Below are 19,083 nucleotides of genomic sequence, written 5' to 3' on the forward strand. Positions count from 1 at the left end.
CTTATGCGCATGCTCAGAAGGAAAAAATAATATTTTTTTAAAAAAAAGATGGCAGCGCCCACGAAACCGCACTAAGACGTCTGGTTCAGTGATGTCATCGTGACATCACCCGCGGGTTACTACCAGTTCAGGCGAACTTGGAGGAACCCACCCTTGCCTAGTAAACAATGGGTAACCAGAAGAGAAGTGCAGGAAGCTTGACCAACCAACACAGGGAAAGACCGCTACTAGTTTACGGTATCTCCGTATTAAAAAAAGGTTTACTTGGTTCCTCCTTTGATCCCATAGGTTTAAGCAGTGACAGCGGCCTGGGTGGTAGCACTGACGGGAGCACAGACGTCTTGGTGTTTGGCTCGGTGGTTGATAGTGTCACGGAAGAAGGTGAGATCTTCAGCCAGAGAGGGAGAAGACGGGGCCGGAGGGCATTTTTGGCTTCCAGAGAGCCTCCAGGGGGATGGGGAGGGTGTTTTTACCCTCCATTGGCTCCAGGGAAGCCTTTGGAGCCTGGGAAGGGCAAAACGCGGCCCTACTCGGCCCACCAGAATTTGGGAAACAGGCTGTTTCCAGCCTCCAGAGGGACTCCCGGAGACGAGGGAAGCTGTTTTCGCCCACTCCAGGCACTGACTTATGGATGTGGGCACTTGTGCATCTGTGATAGCGCATGCACACGCTCTTTCGGCACTCAAGGGAATAAAGGTTTGCCATCATTATCCTATTTAGACACTTACTTACTTACTATTTACTTGGCTTATGGCGTATCACACATGGACTAGTTTGGTTTGGGCACTCATTCATGCACAATAGCGCGTGTGCACGCTATTTCGGCACCCAAGGAAAATAATAATTAACAATCAACAATTAATAATCAATAATTAATAATTATAATTTATTAGATTTGTATGCTGCCCCTCTCTGAGGACTCAGGACAGCTCACAACAAAACAATACACAATATACAAATCTAATAGTTAAAAACAATTTTACAAACCCTTATAAAATAATCATACAGCTCAAACAGACCATACATAAATTATAATAGCTAAGGGGTATATTAATTACCCTATGACTGGCGACCTAGATGAGTTTTCAGAAGTTTACGAAAGGCAAGGATGGTGGGGGCGGTCCTAATCTCTGGGGGGAGTTGGTTCCAGAGGGCCGGGGCCGCCATAGAGAAGGCTCTTCCCCTGGGCCCCGCCAGACAACATTGTTTAGTCGACGGGACATGGTGAAGGCCAACTCTGTGGGACCTAATCGGTCGCTGGGATTCGTGCGGCAGAAGGTGGTCCTGGAGGTATTCTGGTCCGATGTCATGTAGGGCTTTATAGGTCATAACCAACACTTTGAATTGAGAACGGAAACTGATCGGCAGCCAGTGCAAGCCGCGGAATGTTGACAAGACATGAGCGTATCTGGGGAAGCCCATGATTGCTCTCGCGGCTGCATTCTGCATGATCTGAAGTTTCCGAACACTTTTCATAGGTAACCCCATGTAAAAAGGTTCGCCATCACTGTACTAGGCAGTTTCTTTACAGCAGGAGTTCTTTCTTCAGAAGGCTTTTACTTCTTCTTAGTATCAAAACTATTAACTCTATGCTATATTATGGAACACCTAACCAAACTATTACACTAGACGACTCTATCACAGACCAACCAACCACTGCTAACCAAACCAAACCAAACCACAAACCACTATCAGACCACAACCATGCAAAGGTGCAATACAATATATACTGCTATTCCTGACATGTCCCAGCGTGTTTTTGCTTCTGCGCAGGAGGCAAAAACACGCCGAAATTTCGCAAGGGAATGCGCATTTGTAGAGATTATGGCAAATTTTTTTGGCCGATTTTGCTTCTGCGCATGTGGACGAAGCAAAAATGTGCTGGGTTTTGCGCATGCGCAGGCAAGAGAACCAAAGCAGCACACCCTGAGCTACCAGTGTGCCATCTTCTACCGTACTAGTAGCAACTCCCTACTGTTGCCAAGGTTGGAGACCTCCAGCCTAGACGACTGAGAACCTCCCCGTAAATGGTGTCTCATCCCCTCCTCTTCCTCCCCTGCAGAATGTGAAGTGTCGGAAGACTCCAGCGGGGAAGTCGAAATCGAGCAGGAGGCATCCGATTTGGAAGACTTGAGGGAGCTCCATCCTGGTTTGCTAGCTTACAAGGCTTCGCGGGCCAGAAACCTGCCGGTTATGGCGGAGGCCCTGGCCCACGGCGCCAACGTCAACTGGGTGAACGGAGAGGATGAGAACAAAACCCCGCTGATCCAGGCCGTCATGGGGGTGAGCGATATCCACACGCTGCTGGGCCGCTTTCGAGTTTGCTCCCTCTGGGCAAAAGCGGGACTGATGCATTCTTATGTGCCATGAAATGGTCTTCATCAGCGCCAGCTAGATTCCACCGCCTCCCGCTAAGTGTAGGCCCAAGGATCTATTCAGGTGGAGGAGAATCCCCGGTGGATCTCCAAATTTGGGCTTTCTCCTTAAAGTTATGATATATGAATAATACTCAACATACGACCACAGTGGAGGCCGAAAGTTATGTCACTAAGTGAGACATTTGTTGTTGGGTTTAGTCCCGTCTTATGACCTTCCTTGTCATTGTTGTTTAAGTGAATCCGGCTTCTCCGTTGTTAAGCGAGTGTGGAAAGTTACCTCTGAATGGTCACAGACACACGTACACGGAGGAAACATGGAGGTCTAGCAGATATTCAGCTAATAGCCCAGAGATACGAGTAATCAGTAATACAGTCCAGTTACATTTAGTGTGTAAATACTATTTACTTTGACAAATATTTTAGTCAAGAACAGTCCTAGTTATACACAATTAAATCAGTCAATAACTCTCAATACATATATTGAGCTTACTATAAGCTTACTTGTCCAGCTTACAAATACATAAACCATCATTTGAGCACACAGTTCTTACTACAGCATAGTCACCAAGACAAAACAGAAATAAGCAGAGAATAGCCGAGAGGGAAAGAATTACATTTCTGGTGCCCTCATATGGTAATCGGTAAAACTAGCTCTTAAAGCAATAGCATTCTAATACATGTAAGCATACATTGTTGGTTTATTTTATATGTTGCTAAATCTAATTAGTTATGTACATAGTACTAACAACTGTGCTTATCCCATTTGCCAAGTGTCTGAAGTTTGTTCAAGACACCATGGAGATGCTGCGACGGCCATCAGTGTGAAAGAAGGCCGTCAGTCACTTATTTCAGTGCTGTGTAATTTTGAACGGTCACTAAACGAACTGGTCATTGAGTTGAGGAGTGTCTATATAATGTAAGAGAAATCCAAGACTCCAAAACTTAACTTTTCTTTCCCTTTTCCCTCCCACAGGGCTCACTAATAGCTTGTGAATTTTTGCTCCAGAACGGGGCAGACGTTAACCAAAGAGATATCCGTGGGAGGGCACCTTTACATCACGCCACATATTTGGGCCACACTGGGTAAGTCACCTGCTGTGCCTTCAGGCTACTGACCCCGGTTAGTTAGAACAGCAACTCCTGATGTATCTGACCCAGGTGGTAGTCATTTGTGGGTGGAAAGTCTAAAGAGAGGAACCGATCCAGTGGAAAGTAGCTTCCAATGACAGTCTGGCACGACTCATTCATGCCTCTTAACCTCTGTGTCACCCGTCTCTTCTAACTCTCCTTCCCGGTCACAGCATTTTCTCGACTGACCTACGTTTTCTCTCTCCGGTTTTTCTCCCTCTTCTCTTTCGACATTTGGCAGCCAGGTCTGCTTATTCCTAAAGAGAGGAGCCAACCAGCACGCCGTGGACGAGGATGGGCAGGACCCCCTCAGCATCGCTGTCCAGGCCGCGAATGCGGACATCGTGACCTTGTAAGTGTGTCCTTCCTGCATCGGAGATGAAATGCATGCTGGGGCTGAAAGAGGCTGACTAGAAACGCAGGGGTTTTGATCCGAGGGTCGTGCACAGAACAGTTGGGAGGCTGTTTTCTGGACCCCTGACAAACGGTTTAACTCCCGATTGCCTGTACAATTCCTGTTTGCTCCAAGCGCTGCTTTCTCTCCCTTGGCTAACTAAAATTCCTCTCCGCTTCTCCTTCTACAGGCTGCGTCTGGCTCGGATGAACGAAGAGATGCGTGAAGCCGAGGGTCCCTTTGGGCATCCAGGTCAATATACCAACAATAGCCCTACAGAGCTTCAGTACCGAAAATGTATACAGGAGTTCATCAGCCTTAACATAGATGAGTGTTAGTGAAAACTTCGGCAACTCTGCTGCCCACCTCCGCATTCGGGTCAAAATTTAAAGGAAGCTGAACTGAGCCCAAGGAAACTAAACAAACTCTAGACATGTGTTTTGGGATAAGGGGGGTGGGATTTGCTGATCGATGAGGTGGATGGATGGGCTGAAAGCTGCACAGCGAGAGGAGGAGTAGAGCGAGAGACGACCCTTAAAAACCAACTGGGATCAGATTTTATTTTTTATTTTTTGCATTTGGTTCAGGTGGAGTGGGTGCATCTGAACTTAAATCTGCCCTTCGGTTTTCTCTTCACCTACCCCCCAAAAAAGCAATCGACTGTGTAAAATGGTCTCTTCGGGCCTAAAAACAGGAGCGAAATGTGCTTAGGAGGCGGGAAGCTACATTTGGAAAGTGATCCCAGATGGAGGCTTATTCTTACTCTCTCTCTCTCTCCCTGCATCTGTCTCTCTTCTTTGTCTTGTGCACACTCTTGGCAAGGCTGATGGGCATCGGCTCGCAGATCCGGAAAAAACGGATGCACGAGACGCAAGTGTACACACACGCATACGCTGTTAACGCACGGCCCGTTTTGAGCATCGAGCAGGCTGGGCTGCCAGTTAGGTGTTTTCTCAGCACATGCCGGCAGTTCATGGATCAAGAGGCATGGAGGGTGGGTAGGTGGGGGTGAGGGGGAACCTCCCTCCCTTCCACCAAGGCGGCTCAGGTCCTGCAAGCCAAATGCTTCCTCTGGTGATGACTGATGGAAATCAACCAGGAGGTTAGCTTAGCTGGTTCAAGCCATAACTCAGCCCGCTTCCAAGACGTGGACGCAATCCTTGTAGGGCGAAGACAGATGTCAATTCGCGTCTGGATTGGTGAGAAGAAAACCTGGTGCATGCAATACGGTTGGCTGGCCTTCCTGAAGCCAGTGACCCAGATGGTCCATCACGGAGGGTTCCTCTTCCTTCTCCATCACCTGGAAAATTCAGAATAGGTGCTTTGAACTCCTGGGATGCTTGACCTGGGCCTTCGTCGGATACTTCTTGGCCCAATCCGCAGAGCAATTCTCACCCATGAAAGACAGAGGAATAAACCCATCAGGCATCTGGTTTTGGACTATTTCTGCTAGAGGCAATCAACTAGTTTCCAAGGACTATCTCACCGTATAACACTCCTCCGTACTAAAATAAATAAAGGGATGAAAGAAAAAAATATCCCTGCGCGTAGAAAATTAGAGTATCTGGGCCATCTCTTTCTTCCCCGATGCGCTGGTTTTCTCCGTCTTTGAATTTTCTTTCTGCATCCTGGAGGGAAAAATGATATGGAGGAGGGAAATACAGACCACGGGTCTTTTTTTTAGACTTGTCTACGCACTTGGCGTGTTGGAAAACCGACTTTAAGAGCCTCCAGCCAGGAGACAAAAACATGGCCAACGTATTCTTGGAAGAATTCCTCTGTCTTTGTCCTTGCAACCTTTTGCGCCCTGTCTTCACCCTCGGCTTCCAAAAGTGGCGAGGTTTGGAAGAATGAACTCGTTGCCGGCGATGGGTTTCCCCTTTTCTCTTTCTTTCTTCCCTACCCCCATTTTTTTGTTAAAAAAAGAAAAGAAAACACAACCACAGCTAGGGAGCACCATAGCAGATCTCTCTCTTCCCACTTCTTAAAGCAACATATAACTAGATAGCTAGATCAAACCTGGGGGGGTGGGAGGGTGGGAGGTTTTTGATATACCTAAATAACTGAATTCCCTTGATCAAATCTCTTGGGAAATGGGGAAATTCAGAAATAAGTCCTTTTTTAATTATAATTATTATTTTTTGCATGTGCACTCTTAACAAAGGCTGTGATTCCCCTTCTCACCAATGCATGATTGCAGAGGGCTCACAGAATTTCCAGAATTCAGGTTATGGAGGGTGTGGGGGGGCACTACTTATTTTATTATGGGGTGGGGGTTTTGCTTTTTTTTGGGGTAGAACAGAAAATGGTTATTCTCGGAAACCCGCTCTGGGTTTTTTTTAAGGCGGTCTTGTTCAGGTGGTACTTGGGAGGAGAGAAAGAAAGAAGGGTGGGAACAAAGACAGATTTTTACTTTAGAGTTAGAAAAGTATAGGCAGTTTTTCTCTTGAGGGTGGGGTGTCGACGCCAAAGCAGCCATATTGGTTCGGTGATACTTGGGAGGAAGAAGAGGAAGAAAGAAGGCTGGGAAGAAAGAAAAAAAAGAGGGAAGTTTCTCAGAGTGATGGAAAACCGGCAACGATGGCTTGGGATCTCCCACCACGTTCCGCGGCGTCAAATCATTACAGATTCTCCTTTTCAAACCATAGAGGCAGGCTGATTCAATTCATGCAATTTGGGAGCGACACAGTCTTGCACCAATGGGTGAAGTCAGTCGTGGCTTTGAGTCAGGGTTAAATCCGGGCGGATTCTCGGGATTCTTCCATCAGATTTCCTGCTGGAATTTGATGGCGGTGTTAGAGCAAAGGAGACAGTAGTAGGCTGCTGCACGCATGGACCAATCCACAATCCCTGTTTTGAAAAACAGAACACATGCGCACACATAGGAAGTGAAATATCGTGCGAGGATGCTCGCGTGAAATTTTGCCGATTTTTGGCAATTTATTTTTTTTTGCTTCTGCGCATGCTCGGAAGCCAAGAAATCGTCAGAAATTGGCGAAATCTCGCGCAAGCTTCCTTGCCCCAGATTTCGCTTCCTGCCCATGCGTAGAAGCCAAATCTCACGCTGGCATGCACGCATTCGCACGGTGGACTCGCCCATACCCGTTGCTGGGAGCGCACCAGTAGCACTGGTGATGGGCAACCTGTCACTGGTGGGAAGTATAGGAAAAAGGCTCCCACAGTAGTTGGGAGTGGAATTTCCTTTTTTTTAAAAAAAAAAAAGTTCTCCCTGAGCAGCTTTTAGGGCACTCAAGGACTCTGTTCTTGCTTCTTACTCCTAGGAGGAACAGGGGTGTGGAAGAAAAGTAAGAACAGGAGCAGTTAGTGAGCAAGAGGTTGTTGGGCCCTCCCAGTTGGCAAACGGATATTCCAGAAGGTTGAGTCGTTCCAAACATGAGGCTAAGATTTGGGGATCAGGTTCCTTGAAGGACGGAGGATCTACTGCTCCCTAGAGTAGATTCTCTGGACTGTAATCCAGCTTGGCTTCACCTCGCATGCTCGCTCCGAGCTACCTTGTTGACTTTCGCTCCCTTCCATCTTCCGCCAAACATCCTTTGGCCAATTCAGGGGCCATCCAGCTGTCCTCTTGTCCTACGTTGTCTTGCAACCTCTGACTTGATCATCCCCATTTGGGTTATGGCCGTCGCCTCCTTCACACAACTTTATCAGATTGTAGTCAACCTGGATTATGTACGTCGTCAGCCTAGCTCTCTCTCTCTCCACACTCGGAGGTCGTTTTGTGCGGTTGAGACGGTGCGTCAAAAGGAGTTGCTGCGTCAAAGAGGAGTTATTCTCACCATCTGTGGTCAACTCTGTTAGGCTCCGCAGTCTTGTCTCGAGCTGGGCTTCCAATTCACATTTGCACCCCTTCTCCAGATAACTAGTTTTTATAGTAGAGTCGCTGGCATATTAGAATAGGGACGTCCAGACCTTACGCCTTCTTCTTGACGTACAACTTTACCCTTGATATATTTTTGTAAAAGCAGGAAGTCAGATGCCATTTGCATTCCATTTTTTTTTCTGCTCAGGGAGTGTAGGAGACCCTAACCCTTTCCCCCCTCCCCATTATCAAGCCTCATCCTGTGAGGTTCGGTTAGGCTTAGCTTGTGAATGGATGGTGGACCTTTTTTCCCTCGGGTGCCGAAAGAGCGTGGGTATACGCTATTGCACATGCGGGAGTGCCCATGCCCATAATTCAATGCCTGGGGAGGGCAAAAACAGCCTCCCCACCTCTCGGAGGCCCTCTGGAGGCCAGAAACGTCCCATTTCCCAACTTCTGGTGGCCCCAGTAAACTTGTGTTTCGCCCTCCCCAAGCTTCAAAGGCTTCCCTGGAGCTGGGGAGGGTAAAAACTCCTTCTCCCATCCTCCCGGAGGCTCTCTGGAAGCCAAAAATGCCCTCCAGAGCCTCTATGTGAGCTCAAAATCAGCTGCTTAGGACACACATGCATATTGGAGCTCAACTAGGGCAGATATAGCTCGGCGTGCCACCTCTGGCACCCGTGCCATAGGTTCTCCATCACTGGCTTAGAGTATGCAAGAAATTTCATCGCTTCTAATGCTTTTTCCAGTTGGGTTTTTTTTTCATGGGGTGGCATGGATTTTTCTTTCGAGCATCATCAAAATTTGACCAATCGTTGGAGAAAACAGAAACATTCCTCACGAGCATGTTATTAGTTCAGTCTTCCCTCTGAGCTTTTTTGCTGATTTTGATACTTTGCTCACGAATTCTTGGTTTCTCCCATTGCCCGCTGTTTATTTCCGCTCTCTCTCTCTCGATTCTTATTATTCCGATTCCAAAGTCATTCGAGATCTTCTGGTCTATGACAAGGTTAGATTCTGTTCCATTCCAGCCAAATACGTAGAACCCAGAGGGAATATTCAAGACGTATTCTTTATGCCCAATCATCCTGCTGTAGAAGTAACCCTTAGATGTAATTTTTTTTTAAGGGGGGGGTTATATTTCTCACCTGGGTTAGGCTGTCCCAGTGCCTTTGGGAGATTCCCAAAAAAAAATTAGAAACAAAAATGTTGAAATTGACCACTTGAATTTTGGGGATGGTGAGAAGCAGTGCGGGATCCATGGTTCAAGCAAACGGGAAACCACGATTACACCTTGAAAGTGCTGCAATCAGGAAACAGAAACGGACAGCCTTGCAAACCATGATGGCCAGACCAGCAAGCCAAACAAAATAAATCCAGAGGTTGAGATGCAAAGAAAGTGGAATTGTACCATTTCTCAACGACTGACCGTCTTGTCGTCTGCTCAGGAAATTGAAAGGAAGATGAGGGGTTTATTGTTTTTTTTAACCAGAGGTCCATTCTGGGTGAAAAAAAAAGCATTTCCCCTATGCTTCCAAGCAAATGTAATAATGCCTCAGGATTATTAAACAGCTGTTGCCAGGTATTATTAAAAGATCGCAAACGAGAGATGACCAACAAGGAGAGATGTCCTTGATGTTTTAGGCCAACCAGCGAAGAGGGGACTAGTTGCCCATCAGTTAAGAAGGACGTACATTCCTAGTGACGCCGTTCTTCTTTTTCTCAAATCATTTCATTGTCCAAAACCGATCCTTCCAATCTTGTTTGAAAGTTCTACACAACCAGATGTTCCTTCTCGCCCAATCTCTCAAAATGGTTCTTGGAGGAGGCAATTCTTTGCGGCCAGCAGCCCTGATATTTCACCCGCGTCCAATTCTGGTCTTACTCCCGTTCGTCTGGCAAACTCTCTTTCGGAGTTGATTGCACCCACGTACAGGAAAAGGGATCAAAACCAATTTGAGGTCCTCCAGAAATGGAAATGTCCACGGTGTTATGAAACTGTGCTGTGGTTGTCTCGGGGTGGAACACATTTCTTCAGTTTTGAGGTTGGCAAGAAACGGCCCGTGTTTAGAAAGGCGAACGAGATCAGAAATGGCACGAGCGTCCCATTATGGATGCCCACCTCCGGGCTCTTCATTTTATCCTAAGGGCAGGAATTGGTCTTTGCCCTTCTGACACAATGGCGATTTATGTATTTAAGATGTACTTTCTCTAGATGCAATGTATAAAATTGACTTTGTGCACTTTTTTCCTATTTAACAGTATTGGGTTCTCTCTTTTTTTAAAAAGAAAAAGGATTTTTAATGTTCTTTTTATTATGAGTTATGTGCCGTCTTTTAAAAATGGGTGACATTGTTAAATATTTAATTTATTACTAAAGATGCGTGGGTGGACCATTGCAAGTATTTTTATTTATTTTCTTCTGCCCACCTCGCTTTCAGTATCCTTTATGGTGTATTTAATGTCAGGAATTATTTTTTTTCCTTTTGTACAGTTGCTAGGGAACGTACCTTTTACCAAAAGAAATAATAATCAGCCAATTGGTTTCATTCTTTCTCTCCTCTACACACAGGCATGTATGTATGTATGTAAGCAGAGGAGAGAAGATATATATATATATATATATTTTATTGAAACTTTTCTTTGGCTTTGGTATAAAAAAGTCTTGGAGTACCAGGGATGAAATGCATCGCTACAGTTTCCGAATATCTGCTGGGTTGGTTTTCATCCTTTGAAATTTAAAATAGGATTGGAGCCATGCCGAAATGTGTACGCATTGCTCAAGTGGCTAGTGGTTGTGTTGCATTGTCCACTGGGACAGGTGGGTGTGATGTAAGTTGGAGACAAAACTGCAGCCGTGCAAAGGAATCAATAAGAAAACAACACGTAGAAATTTAAAAACTTGGGAATAAGCCGAGTGCTGTTTCCATAGGAATTTGGGGTACCCATAAAACTGCCTCCTCACATGCCACAATCCTAGGTCTGCACGGAGCAGATGTTTTGTGAAGCCCTGTTCCGTTTGGAAAGATGACCCGATTAAAAAATTAGGGAATTTTTTCTCTACAGGGAAATGTCCAAATGCCCAAAGGGTTGCGGATCTTCTGTTCAGCTGGGTGAGTCGATGGATTAAATCTCCTAACTGGGTTAAAAAATAAATAAATTCCCCACTCCTCTCAATTGCTCGATGTGACTTTCCCTTCCTGCAGTACACAGCTGTATCCACCAGGGGGCAGGAACCGACAGCTAAGAATGCGGGAATTTTCCAAGGTGGAAAAGAAAGGAGAAGGGAGACAGAACGCTTTCCCATTTGGGATTTGTACACCTGGCTCCCAACATCCGTAGTGACGCAACCTGGGAAAAATCCTTTCCCTCCCTGGAGAAAACCAGGAATTGCCTGCCGGAGAAATGGAAAGTGCTGTAATCTATTTTCCCCATCCCAAAGCAGAGGAAGGAGACGCGTTGAGTCAGGCCTAGCGCCTTTTCACTTTCCGCGTCTCAAGGTTGTAACCTAAACGCTAAGACCTTTTAGGGATTTCTTCATTAGATTTAGATCCTTCCTCTCCTCGGGTTCGACACGCCTGATTCCTGGTTTTCCGCTTAGCTTCCTTATGCAGAGGGCTGGGTGGTGGTTTTCTCCGATATTTTGCTTCTGTGAACGAGAGCAAGTTTTCGGCAACTTTTGCCAAAGTTTTTGTTTCCGCGCATGCGCAGAAGAAAAAAATCAGCAAAACCCACCAAAATCTCGTTCATGCAACCATCTTCACACAATATTTCTCTTGCTACGCATGTGCAGAGGTGAAACCTCACGCAGGGGCACGTGAATTAGATTAATAAATAATAAATAAAGATTTAAAGATTTTGGTGAATTTTCACCGATATTTTGCTTCTGCGAACGAGAGCGAGTTTTCTGCAACTTTTGCCAAAGTTTTTGTTTCCGCGCATGTTCAGAAGCCAAAAAACCCCTCTTGCTCATGCTACCATCATCACACAATATTTCTCTTGCTATGCATGCGCAGAGGTGAAATCTCACATAGGGCACATGAATTAGATTGACAAATAATAAATATTTAAAGATTTTGGTGAATTTTGACCAATAGTTTCCTTCTGTGTATGCATGGAAGCAAAAACATCAGCGAAAGTCACTGAAATTTCGCTCTCGCGTCCGTCCTCACACAAGATTTCTCTGTTCAGAAGCGAAATCTCACCGCAGGGGCGCATGTGCGCAGCTGCCTACGCATCCCCAAAATCGCTACCGGGACGGAGCACCTTACCGTTTCGGTAGCAGGCCATCACTGCTTCCTACCCATTGTCCTGTGCCTTAACCCAGCGTTTCTCAACCTCAGCCATTTTTTAAGACAGGTGGTCCCAGAATTCTCCAGCTGTGGCTGGCTGACTGGCTGGGGGAATTCTGGGAGTTGAAGTCCACCTTAATGGCCGAAATTCAGAAACTCTAACCAGTACAGAACAGCAAACCCTATTGGGACCTCATTGGGTTTAAACCTGAACCCCTGGATGTTTTCCACAACGCTGGGCATCCTCACCTCAAGGGGAAAAAAACACATATTTATTTTTTTATATTAGAAAAGGAAGACATTTTTGTATTATAAAAGCCAGAACTCCATATTGAATCCCGGCCCTTTCCCGAGCCCAGCGGGTCCCATACTTCCTATTTCAACAGCACCGAATTAAATAAAAAGGGGAGGGCGATGTATTGTTGAGTGGTAGTATTCTTGCTTTTTTTTTCTCCTCTCGAGCTACGAATGATATATATTCTGCCGAATTGCTTGATGATGACTCTTTGCTGTCTTATTAATCTAATTTATTTATTAATCTAATTCATATGCCACCCAACTCCTCAAGGACTCCGGGCGGCTTGTGACAAATAAAAACAATATTTAAAAATAATGATTTTAAAAATAAATTACAAAACCCTAGTAAAAGCCATACATATCTCAATATCTCTCATGGCTGGATCTCGATGGTATCTCCTTCGGTCAACAGCCAGCCAGGCCTTTACAACTGTGCGGAAGGCCGGTAGGGTGGGGAGGGTACGGATCTCCAGGAGCAGCTGGTTCCTGAGAGCCGGAGCCACCACAGAGAAGGCCCTTCCCCGTCTTTGATACCAGGGGAGATAGTTGGGAATAAACCTCGTAGCTCAGGAGAAAAATAGCAGTTTAGTGGGAATAACCCAGCTTTTCATCTTTGCGCCCTGAAAGTAGCCACCTGTTTCAGCTGGATGCACAGAAAACAACCAGATGTACGGCTCTTTTAAGTTTTTTAAGTTCTGGGAAAGGGTGGATTTGAGAAACTGTAAAATACAGTGGTACCTCTACCTACAAACGCCTCTACTTACGAACTTTTCTAGATAAGAACTGGGTGTTCAAGATTTTTTTGCCTCTTCTCAAAAATCATTTTCCACTTACAAACCCAAGTCTCTGAAACTGTAACCGGAAAAGGCAGGGAGAAGCCTCTGTGGGGCCTCTCTAGGAATCTCCTGGGAGGAAACAGGCCGGAAAAGGCGGGGAGAATCCTCCGTGGGGCCTCTCTAGGAATCTCTTGGGAGGAAACAGGGCCTCCACCCTCCCTGTGGTTTCCCCAATCGCAGGCATTATTTGCTTTTATATTGATTCCTATGGGAAAAATTGCTTCTTCTTACAAACTTTTCTACCTAAGAACCTGATCACAAAATGAATGAAGTTCGTAAGTAGAGGTACCACTGTATATTCCTGCATCTTAATCATCCCTTCCTCCTATCTCTTTAGGCTTTGCTTTGAGGACAGCCTTTGTTCATACCGGTTCCTTTTCGAATTTTTTTTTATTTTTTTAAATTTTCTTCCTCTTTCTTGTCAGCAGGGTGGGGGAAATGAAACGGAAGCCCCCCCCGACCTCTTAGAACTTCCTATCTTCCTTCCCCCCCCCCTTATTTTGCCCTTACTGGTCTGTCTGCTGAACTTGAATTCTCTGTACGTTGTTTACCTTTGTATGGGTTTTTTTTAAAAAAAACAACAACAAGGAAAGAAAAGTTTGGCACCTACAGAGAAAAAAAATTAAGCCAGGGTGGGAAGCGTGCGGTGGGAGGGGGCGCAGGGGGAGAGCAAAAAAAAAATTTATTCCGATGCTCTGATGTCTTACTTCCTTCCTCTTCTTCCTTCTATTGTCTCTTGAAACACTGTTAATAAAAATCTAGAGTAAACGCTTTTATCTCCTCTTCTTCTTGCATCTTGGTCTTTATTCGGCGATCTCTCTCACTTCTTTCCTCCCCCCCCTCCCCGCTTCACACCTGCATATTAACACTCAAGCTTTGGGGAGGGGGGGATTAAATAAAATTAAATAATAAAATAAATAAAAACACCCCCTTCCAAGATTGGCGTTAGATGTGATGTGAACGGTCCTTAGTGATGGAAGCAGGGGGAAGCTCGGATCTTCGTGGAATTATTAAAAGCACCCCACCAGAAATGATTTTAGGCGGTCCACTTCTAATTGATTTCTCCAGCAATTATTATTTGCTTTAATTTCGATGGAAGAGGGTCCACCTAACTCGCAGCTGGAAACTTTGCTTAACTGGGAAACTTATTTCTGAATATTGCAGAAGGGCGGCACACAAATCTAAATAATAATAATAATAGAATGCCACCAGTTTTCTGGGAAGCTGCCAAGCAGAGTTGTTAAGTCTCCTCCTATCCCAGCTGTGGGCATAGCTTACTTTGTGGGTGTGACTTGCTGGCCATGTGACCAGGTGGGAGTAGCTTGACAATCATGTGACCGGGGGAGTGGCTTAAAGGTCATGTGACTGGGCGGGAGTGGCTTCCCGACCAAGATAAAGTTTTCAAATAGGTGCTTGGACTCTTTTTTCAGTGGATTAAATTACATTATTTGAAGAGCCACACAAAAGACAAATGATAGGCGGCATTATTTGTTGAGGAGCACAGTCACATTTTAAGGTTTTGTACTGAACCCACAAGGTTCAGTAGGATAACAGGTTAGGCAAGTAGCTCGATTTTCTTTCATTGCTATAAAGGTTTAGATAATGATAATGATTAAAATGATTAAAGCGTTTATGGGTAAAAACATACTATACTGCTCAAAAAAAACGAAGGGAACACTCAAAGAACACATCCTAGATCTGAATGAATGAAATATTCTCATTGAATACTTTGTTCTGTACAAAGTTGAATGTGCACAACAGCATGTGAAATGGATTGTCAATCAGTGTTGCTTCCTAAGTGGACAGTTTGATTTCAAAGACGTTTGATTGACTTGGAGTTATATTGTGTTGTTCAAGCGTTCCCTTTATTTTTTTGAGCAGTGTATTTAATTCTTATTTTAAAAGTAATTAAGGATCATACTAAGGTACTAGAGAAGGACAATAAAAGTAATTAAGGATCATACTAAGGTACTAGAGAAGGACAATAAAATAACTATTAAATATTCAATAAATATTTACTAGCCCCATTGTGTTCCCCTTCCGTGGGGACAGCAGCCTGTACTGCTTTTAAGGTTACCTAAGCCAAGGATAGGCAAAGTTGGCTCTTCTACCACATGTGGACTTCAACTCCCAAAATTCCCGAGCTAGCATGAACAGCTCAGGAATTCTGGGAGTTGAAGTCCATACGTCATAGAAGAGCCAACTTTGCCGATCCCCTGATTCTAAGCAAAATGTCCAGAATTCATCTTGGTTGGACTTGGAAGCTAAACAAGGTTAGAAACCAGTGCTTCTCGACTGGGGGGAGGTGGGTACGAGGCCTGGGGTACTGGCTAGAGTGGGCAGCCAAGAAAAACCTCCCAATGGCAAAATTCTTAAGTCTTTTGGGGAACTGTTATCTCCCGAAAATCCAAGCATGGACTACTGTATGACCCAAGGCGCATCCCACCTGGCCATCGTTCCACCACAGGTAGTTTATGGCTGCTTTGTGCAAATAAAAGAAAGACACTAGGTCAAAAGATTGGGCCGTTGGCTTCGACGTGCCACCAGAGAAGTGCATGCCAGGTATATCCTCCAAGGAATCAGCTGGGGAATAGGATGAGGGCTGTAATTCAAACGCCTCCCCTGCCCTTTCATTGTGCCGGCTTCCCCAGGAGATAAGACAGATTAACAATACAGGCCAAAAAAAAAATCCTCCTGCCGATAGCTACTGGGATAAGGGAAGCCGCTTTATAAGAGGGCCTTAAAAAAAATGCCGCTGGGGGAAAATACACTGCTCAAAAAAATAAAAAATAAAGGGAACACTTAAACAACAGAATATAACTCCAAGTAAATCAAACTTCTGTGGACAGTTTGATTTCACAGAAGTTTCATTTACTTGGAGTTATATTCTGTTGTTTAAGTGTTCCCTTTATTTTTTTGAGCAGTGTAGAATAGAATATAGAAAATAGAATAGAATAGAATTCTTTATTGACCAAATGTGATTGGACACACAAGGAATTTGTCTTTGCTGCATATACTCTCAGTGTACATAAAGAAATATACACATTTATCAAGAATCATGAGCCACAACACTTAATGATTGTCATAGGGTACAAATAAGCAATTAGGAAACAATCAATATTAACATGCCATCTATCTATCTATCTATCTATCTATCTATCTATCTATCTATCTATCTATCTATCTATCTATCTATCTATCTTTCTACCTACCTACCTATCCATCCATCTATTTATCTATCCATCTATCTAAATATACTGCTCAAAAAAAGAAAGGGTACACTTAAACAACACAATATAACTCCAAGTAAATAAAACTTCTGTGAAATCAAATTGTCCACTTAGGAGGCAACACTGATTGACAGTCAATTTCATTTTGTTGTCAGCACATTCAACTTTGTACAGAACAAAGTATTCCATGAGGATATTTCATTCATTCAGATCTAGGATGTGTTCTTTTGAGTGTTCCCTTTATTTTTTTGAGTAGTGTAGTTCTTTAAAAAGAACAAGCGGCCAAACGAGGGTGAGTAAAGACCCCACTTTTTAAATGCCTGACCCTTATTAATGTTAGGATTAAGATTTTTGGCCTTGGTCTCCTTTTTTTGCTCAACCAGATCACAGCAAATGGAAGTAACTTCGGTACCGCCCCCTGGTGATAATAATGTGGAAAGGACTGCAATGCCATTGCATTGATGGGGAACCTTTTTTTTCTTCGGGTGCCAAAAGAGTGCATGCATGCTATTGTGCACGCTCGAGTGCCCACGACTATCATTCAATCCCTGGGGAGTGCAAAAACAGCTCCCCCCAATTCCTGGAGGCCAGAAATGGCCTGTTTCCCAATTTCTGGTGGGCCCAATAGGCTCATGATTCGCCCTCCCCAGGCTTCAAATATTCCGTGGAGCGGAGGGAGGGTAAAAACGCCTCCCCCTGTCCCCCTGGAGGCTCTCTGGAAGCCAAAAACGCCCTCCCAGAGCCTCTGTGTGAGCTAAAAATCAGCTGGTCGGCACACACATGCATGTTGGAGCTGAGCTAGGATAACAGCTTGCGTGCCAGCAGATATGGCTCCATGTGCCACCTGTGGCACTTGTGCCATAGGTTCGCCATCACTGGCCTATTGAATAGTGGCAAAGACATCTCCGTAACGTCTTCGACGTAGGTGGGAACTGAAGCTCCTACTGTTGTTAATTTGAAAATAACAGGAGGCATTTTCTCCACTCATGCTCCCTGGGTGTGTGGGTGTAAAGATTTAAGTTCAAAGGATCGTTGGCCATTCCTCGAGTCAGACTTATGGAGGAGGAGGATTTTCAATTATCCAAAGCTTCCTGCTGACCACTTGGGTGGAAAGCAAAGAAAAAGAGATCAACTTGGCTTTCTCTGCACCCTGCCTAACATTTTAATAGAAGGATGCAGCCAAGCAAGTAGAATGCTTGGCTGCATAGCTAGAGGTATAACAAGCAGGAAGAGGGAGGTTGTGATCCCGCTGTAGAGAGCACTGGCGAGACCACATTTGGAACACTTCTGGAGACCTCACTTAGAAAAAACTATTGATAACATTGAACGGGTCCAAAGACGGGCTACAAAAATGGTGGAAGGTCTTAAGCATAAAACTGATCAGGAAAGACTTCATGAACTCCATCTGTCTAGTCTGGAGGACAGAAGGGAAAGGGGGGACACGATCGAAACATTTAGATATATTAAAGGGTTAAATAAGGTTCAGGAGAGAAGTGTTTTTAATAGGAAAGTGAACCCAAGAACAAGGGGGCACCATCTGAGGTTAGTTGGGGGAAAGATCAGAAGCAACGTGAAAAAATATTATTTGACTGAAAGAGTCGTAGATGCTTGGAACAAACTTCCAGCAGACGTGTTTGGGAAATCCACAGTAGCTGAATTTAAACATGCCTGGGATAAACATAAATCCATCCTGATAAAATACAGGAAATAGTATAAGGGCAGACTAGATAGACCAGGAGGTCTTTTTCTGCTGTCAATCTTCTATGTTTCTAAGGATCTCTCTCTCCTCTTCATTATCTCTTTCCGCCGATTTAATCTCCTTGCTGCATAAACTGCAACTGCCCTATTTCCTTCTGGGGTGGTAGTTCCTGGCTGCTTTTAAAAACTCCCCAAAGTGGCAATCCATTAGATTTGCTTTTCTTTTCACTCCACCTCATCACATTAGGCCTGGTCAATTCGGTCAATTTCCCAACAACGCGCTGCTGCTGCGCCAAACTGCCAGCTGAAAATAGGTGATGTAGAAACTATGATCCTTTCGTGGGGAATGATGTGGACATAAAGAAAGATGAAGAATTCACACCTCTTATATATGTGTGTGTGTGGTTTTTTTATGTCGGATCACCCTGGTATATTGAAGGAACGTCACAGCTCCTTTTTGCCTCTAGGCCCAACCCAGGACCATTTCAAGGCAGTTAATGTATTCATAGTCGACAACTATATTCTGTATATATCAAATGTTTTTTTAGCTGAAATTTTAAAATTTTAGCTGAAATTTTAAAATTTTAGCTGAAATTTTAAAATTTCAGCCAAAAAAACATTTGATACATATATATATATATAAAAGGTTCAGGAGAGAAGTTTTTTTTTAATAAAAAGTGAACATAAGAACTTGGGGGCACAATCTGAGGTTAGTTGGGAGAAAGATCAGAAGCAACGTGTGAAAATATTATTTGACTAAAAGAGTAGTAGATACTTGGAACAAACTTCCAGCAGCCATGGTTGGTCAATCCACAGTCACTGAATTTAAACAGGCTTGGGATAAACATATATCCATCCTAAGATAAAATACAGGAAATACACTGCTCAAAAAAATAAAGGTAACACTCAAAGAACACACCCTAGATCTGAATGAATGAAATATTCTCATTGAATACTTTGTTGAATGTGCTGACAACATATGAAATTGACTGTCAATCAGTGTTGCTTCC

The 19,083-nt window shown here is 44.3% G+C and overlaps 1 protein-coding gene across 1 annotated transcript in view; it reads left to right on the forward strand.

The window, feature by feature from the left end:
* ACAP3 (ArfGAP with coiled-coil, ankyrin repeat and PH domains 3) overlaps window positions 1–19,083 on the forward strand; it is a 136,036-nt gene that overhangs the window by 112,360 nt on the left and 4,593 nt on the right. Inside the window, exons 21-25 of the mRNA XM_070759208.1 lie at window positions 289–381; window positions 2,063–2,283; window positions 3,352–3,461; window positions 3,748–3,858; window positions 4,091–4,152. Of these exons, the coding sequence (XP_070615309.1) occupies window positions 289–381; window positions 2,063–2,283; window positions 3,352–3,461; window positions 3,748–3,858; window positions 4,091–4,152 (597 nt within the window). The remainder of the gene's footprint in view (window positions 1–288; window positions 382–2,062; window positions 2,284–3,351; window positions 3,462–3,747; window positions 3,859–4,090; window positions 4,153–19,083) is intronic.

Source organism: Erythrolamprus reginae, chromosome 8, assembly GCF_031021105.1.
Source record: "Erythrolamprus reginae isolate rEryReg1 chromosome 8, rEryReg1.hap1, whole genome shotgun sequence".
NCBI classification, from domain to species: Eukaryota; Metazoa; Chordata; class Lepidosauria; order Squamata; family Dipsadidae; genus Erythrolamprus; species Erythrolamprus reginae.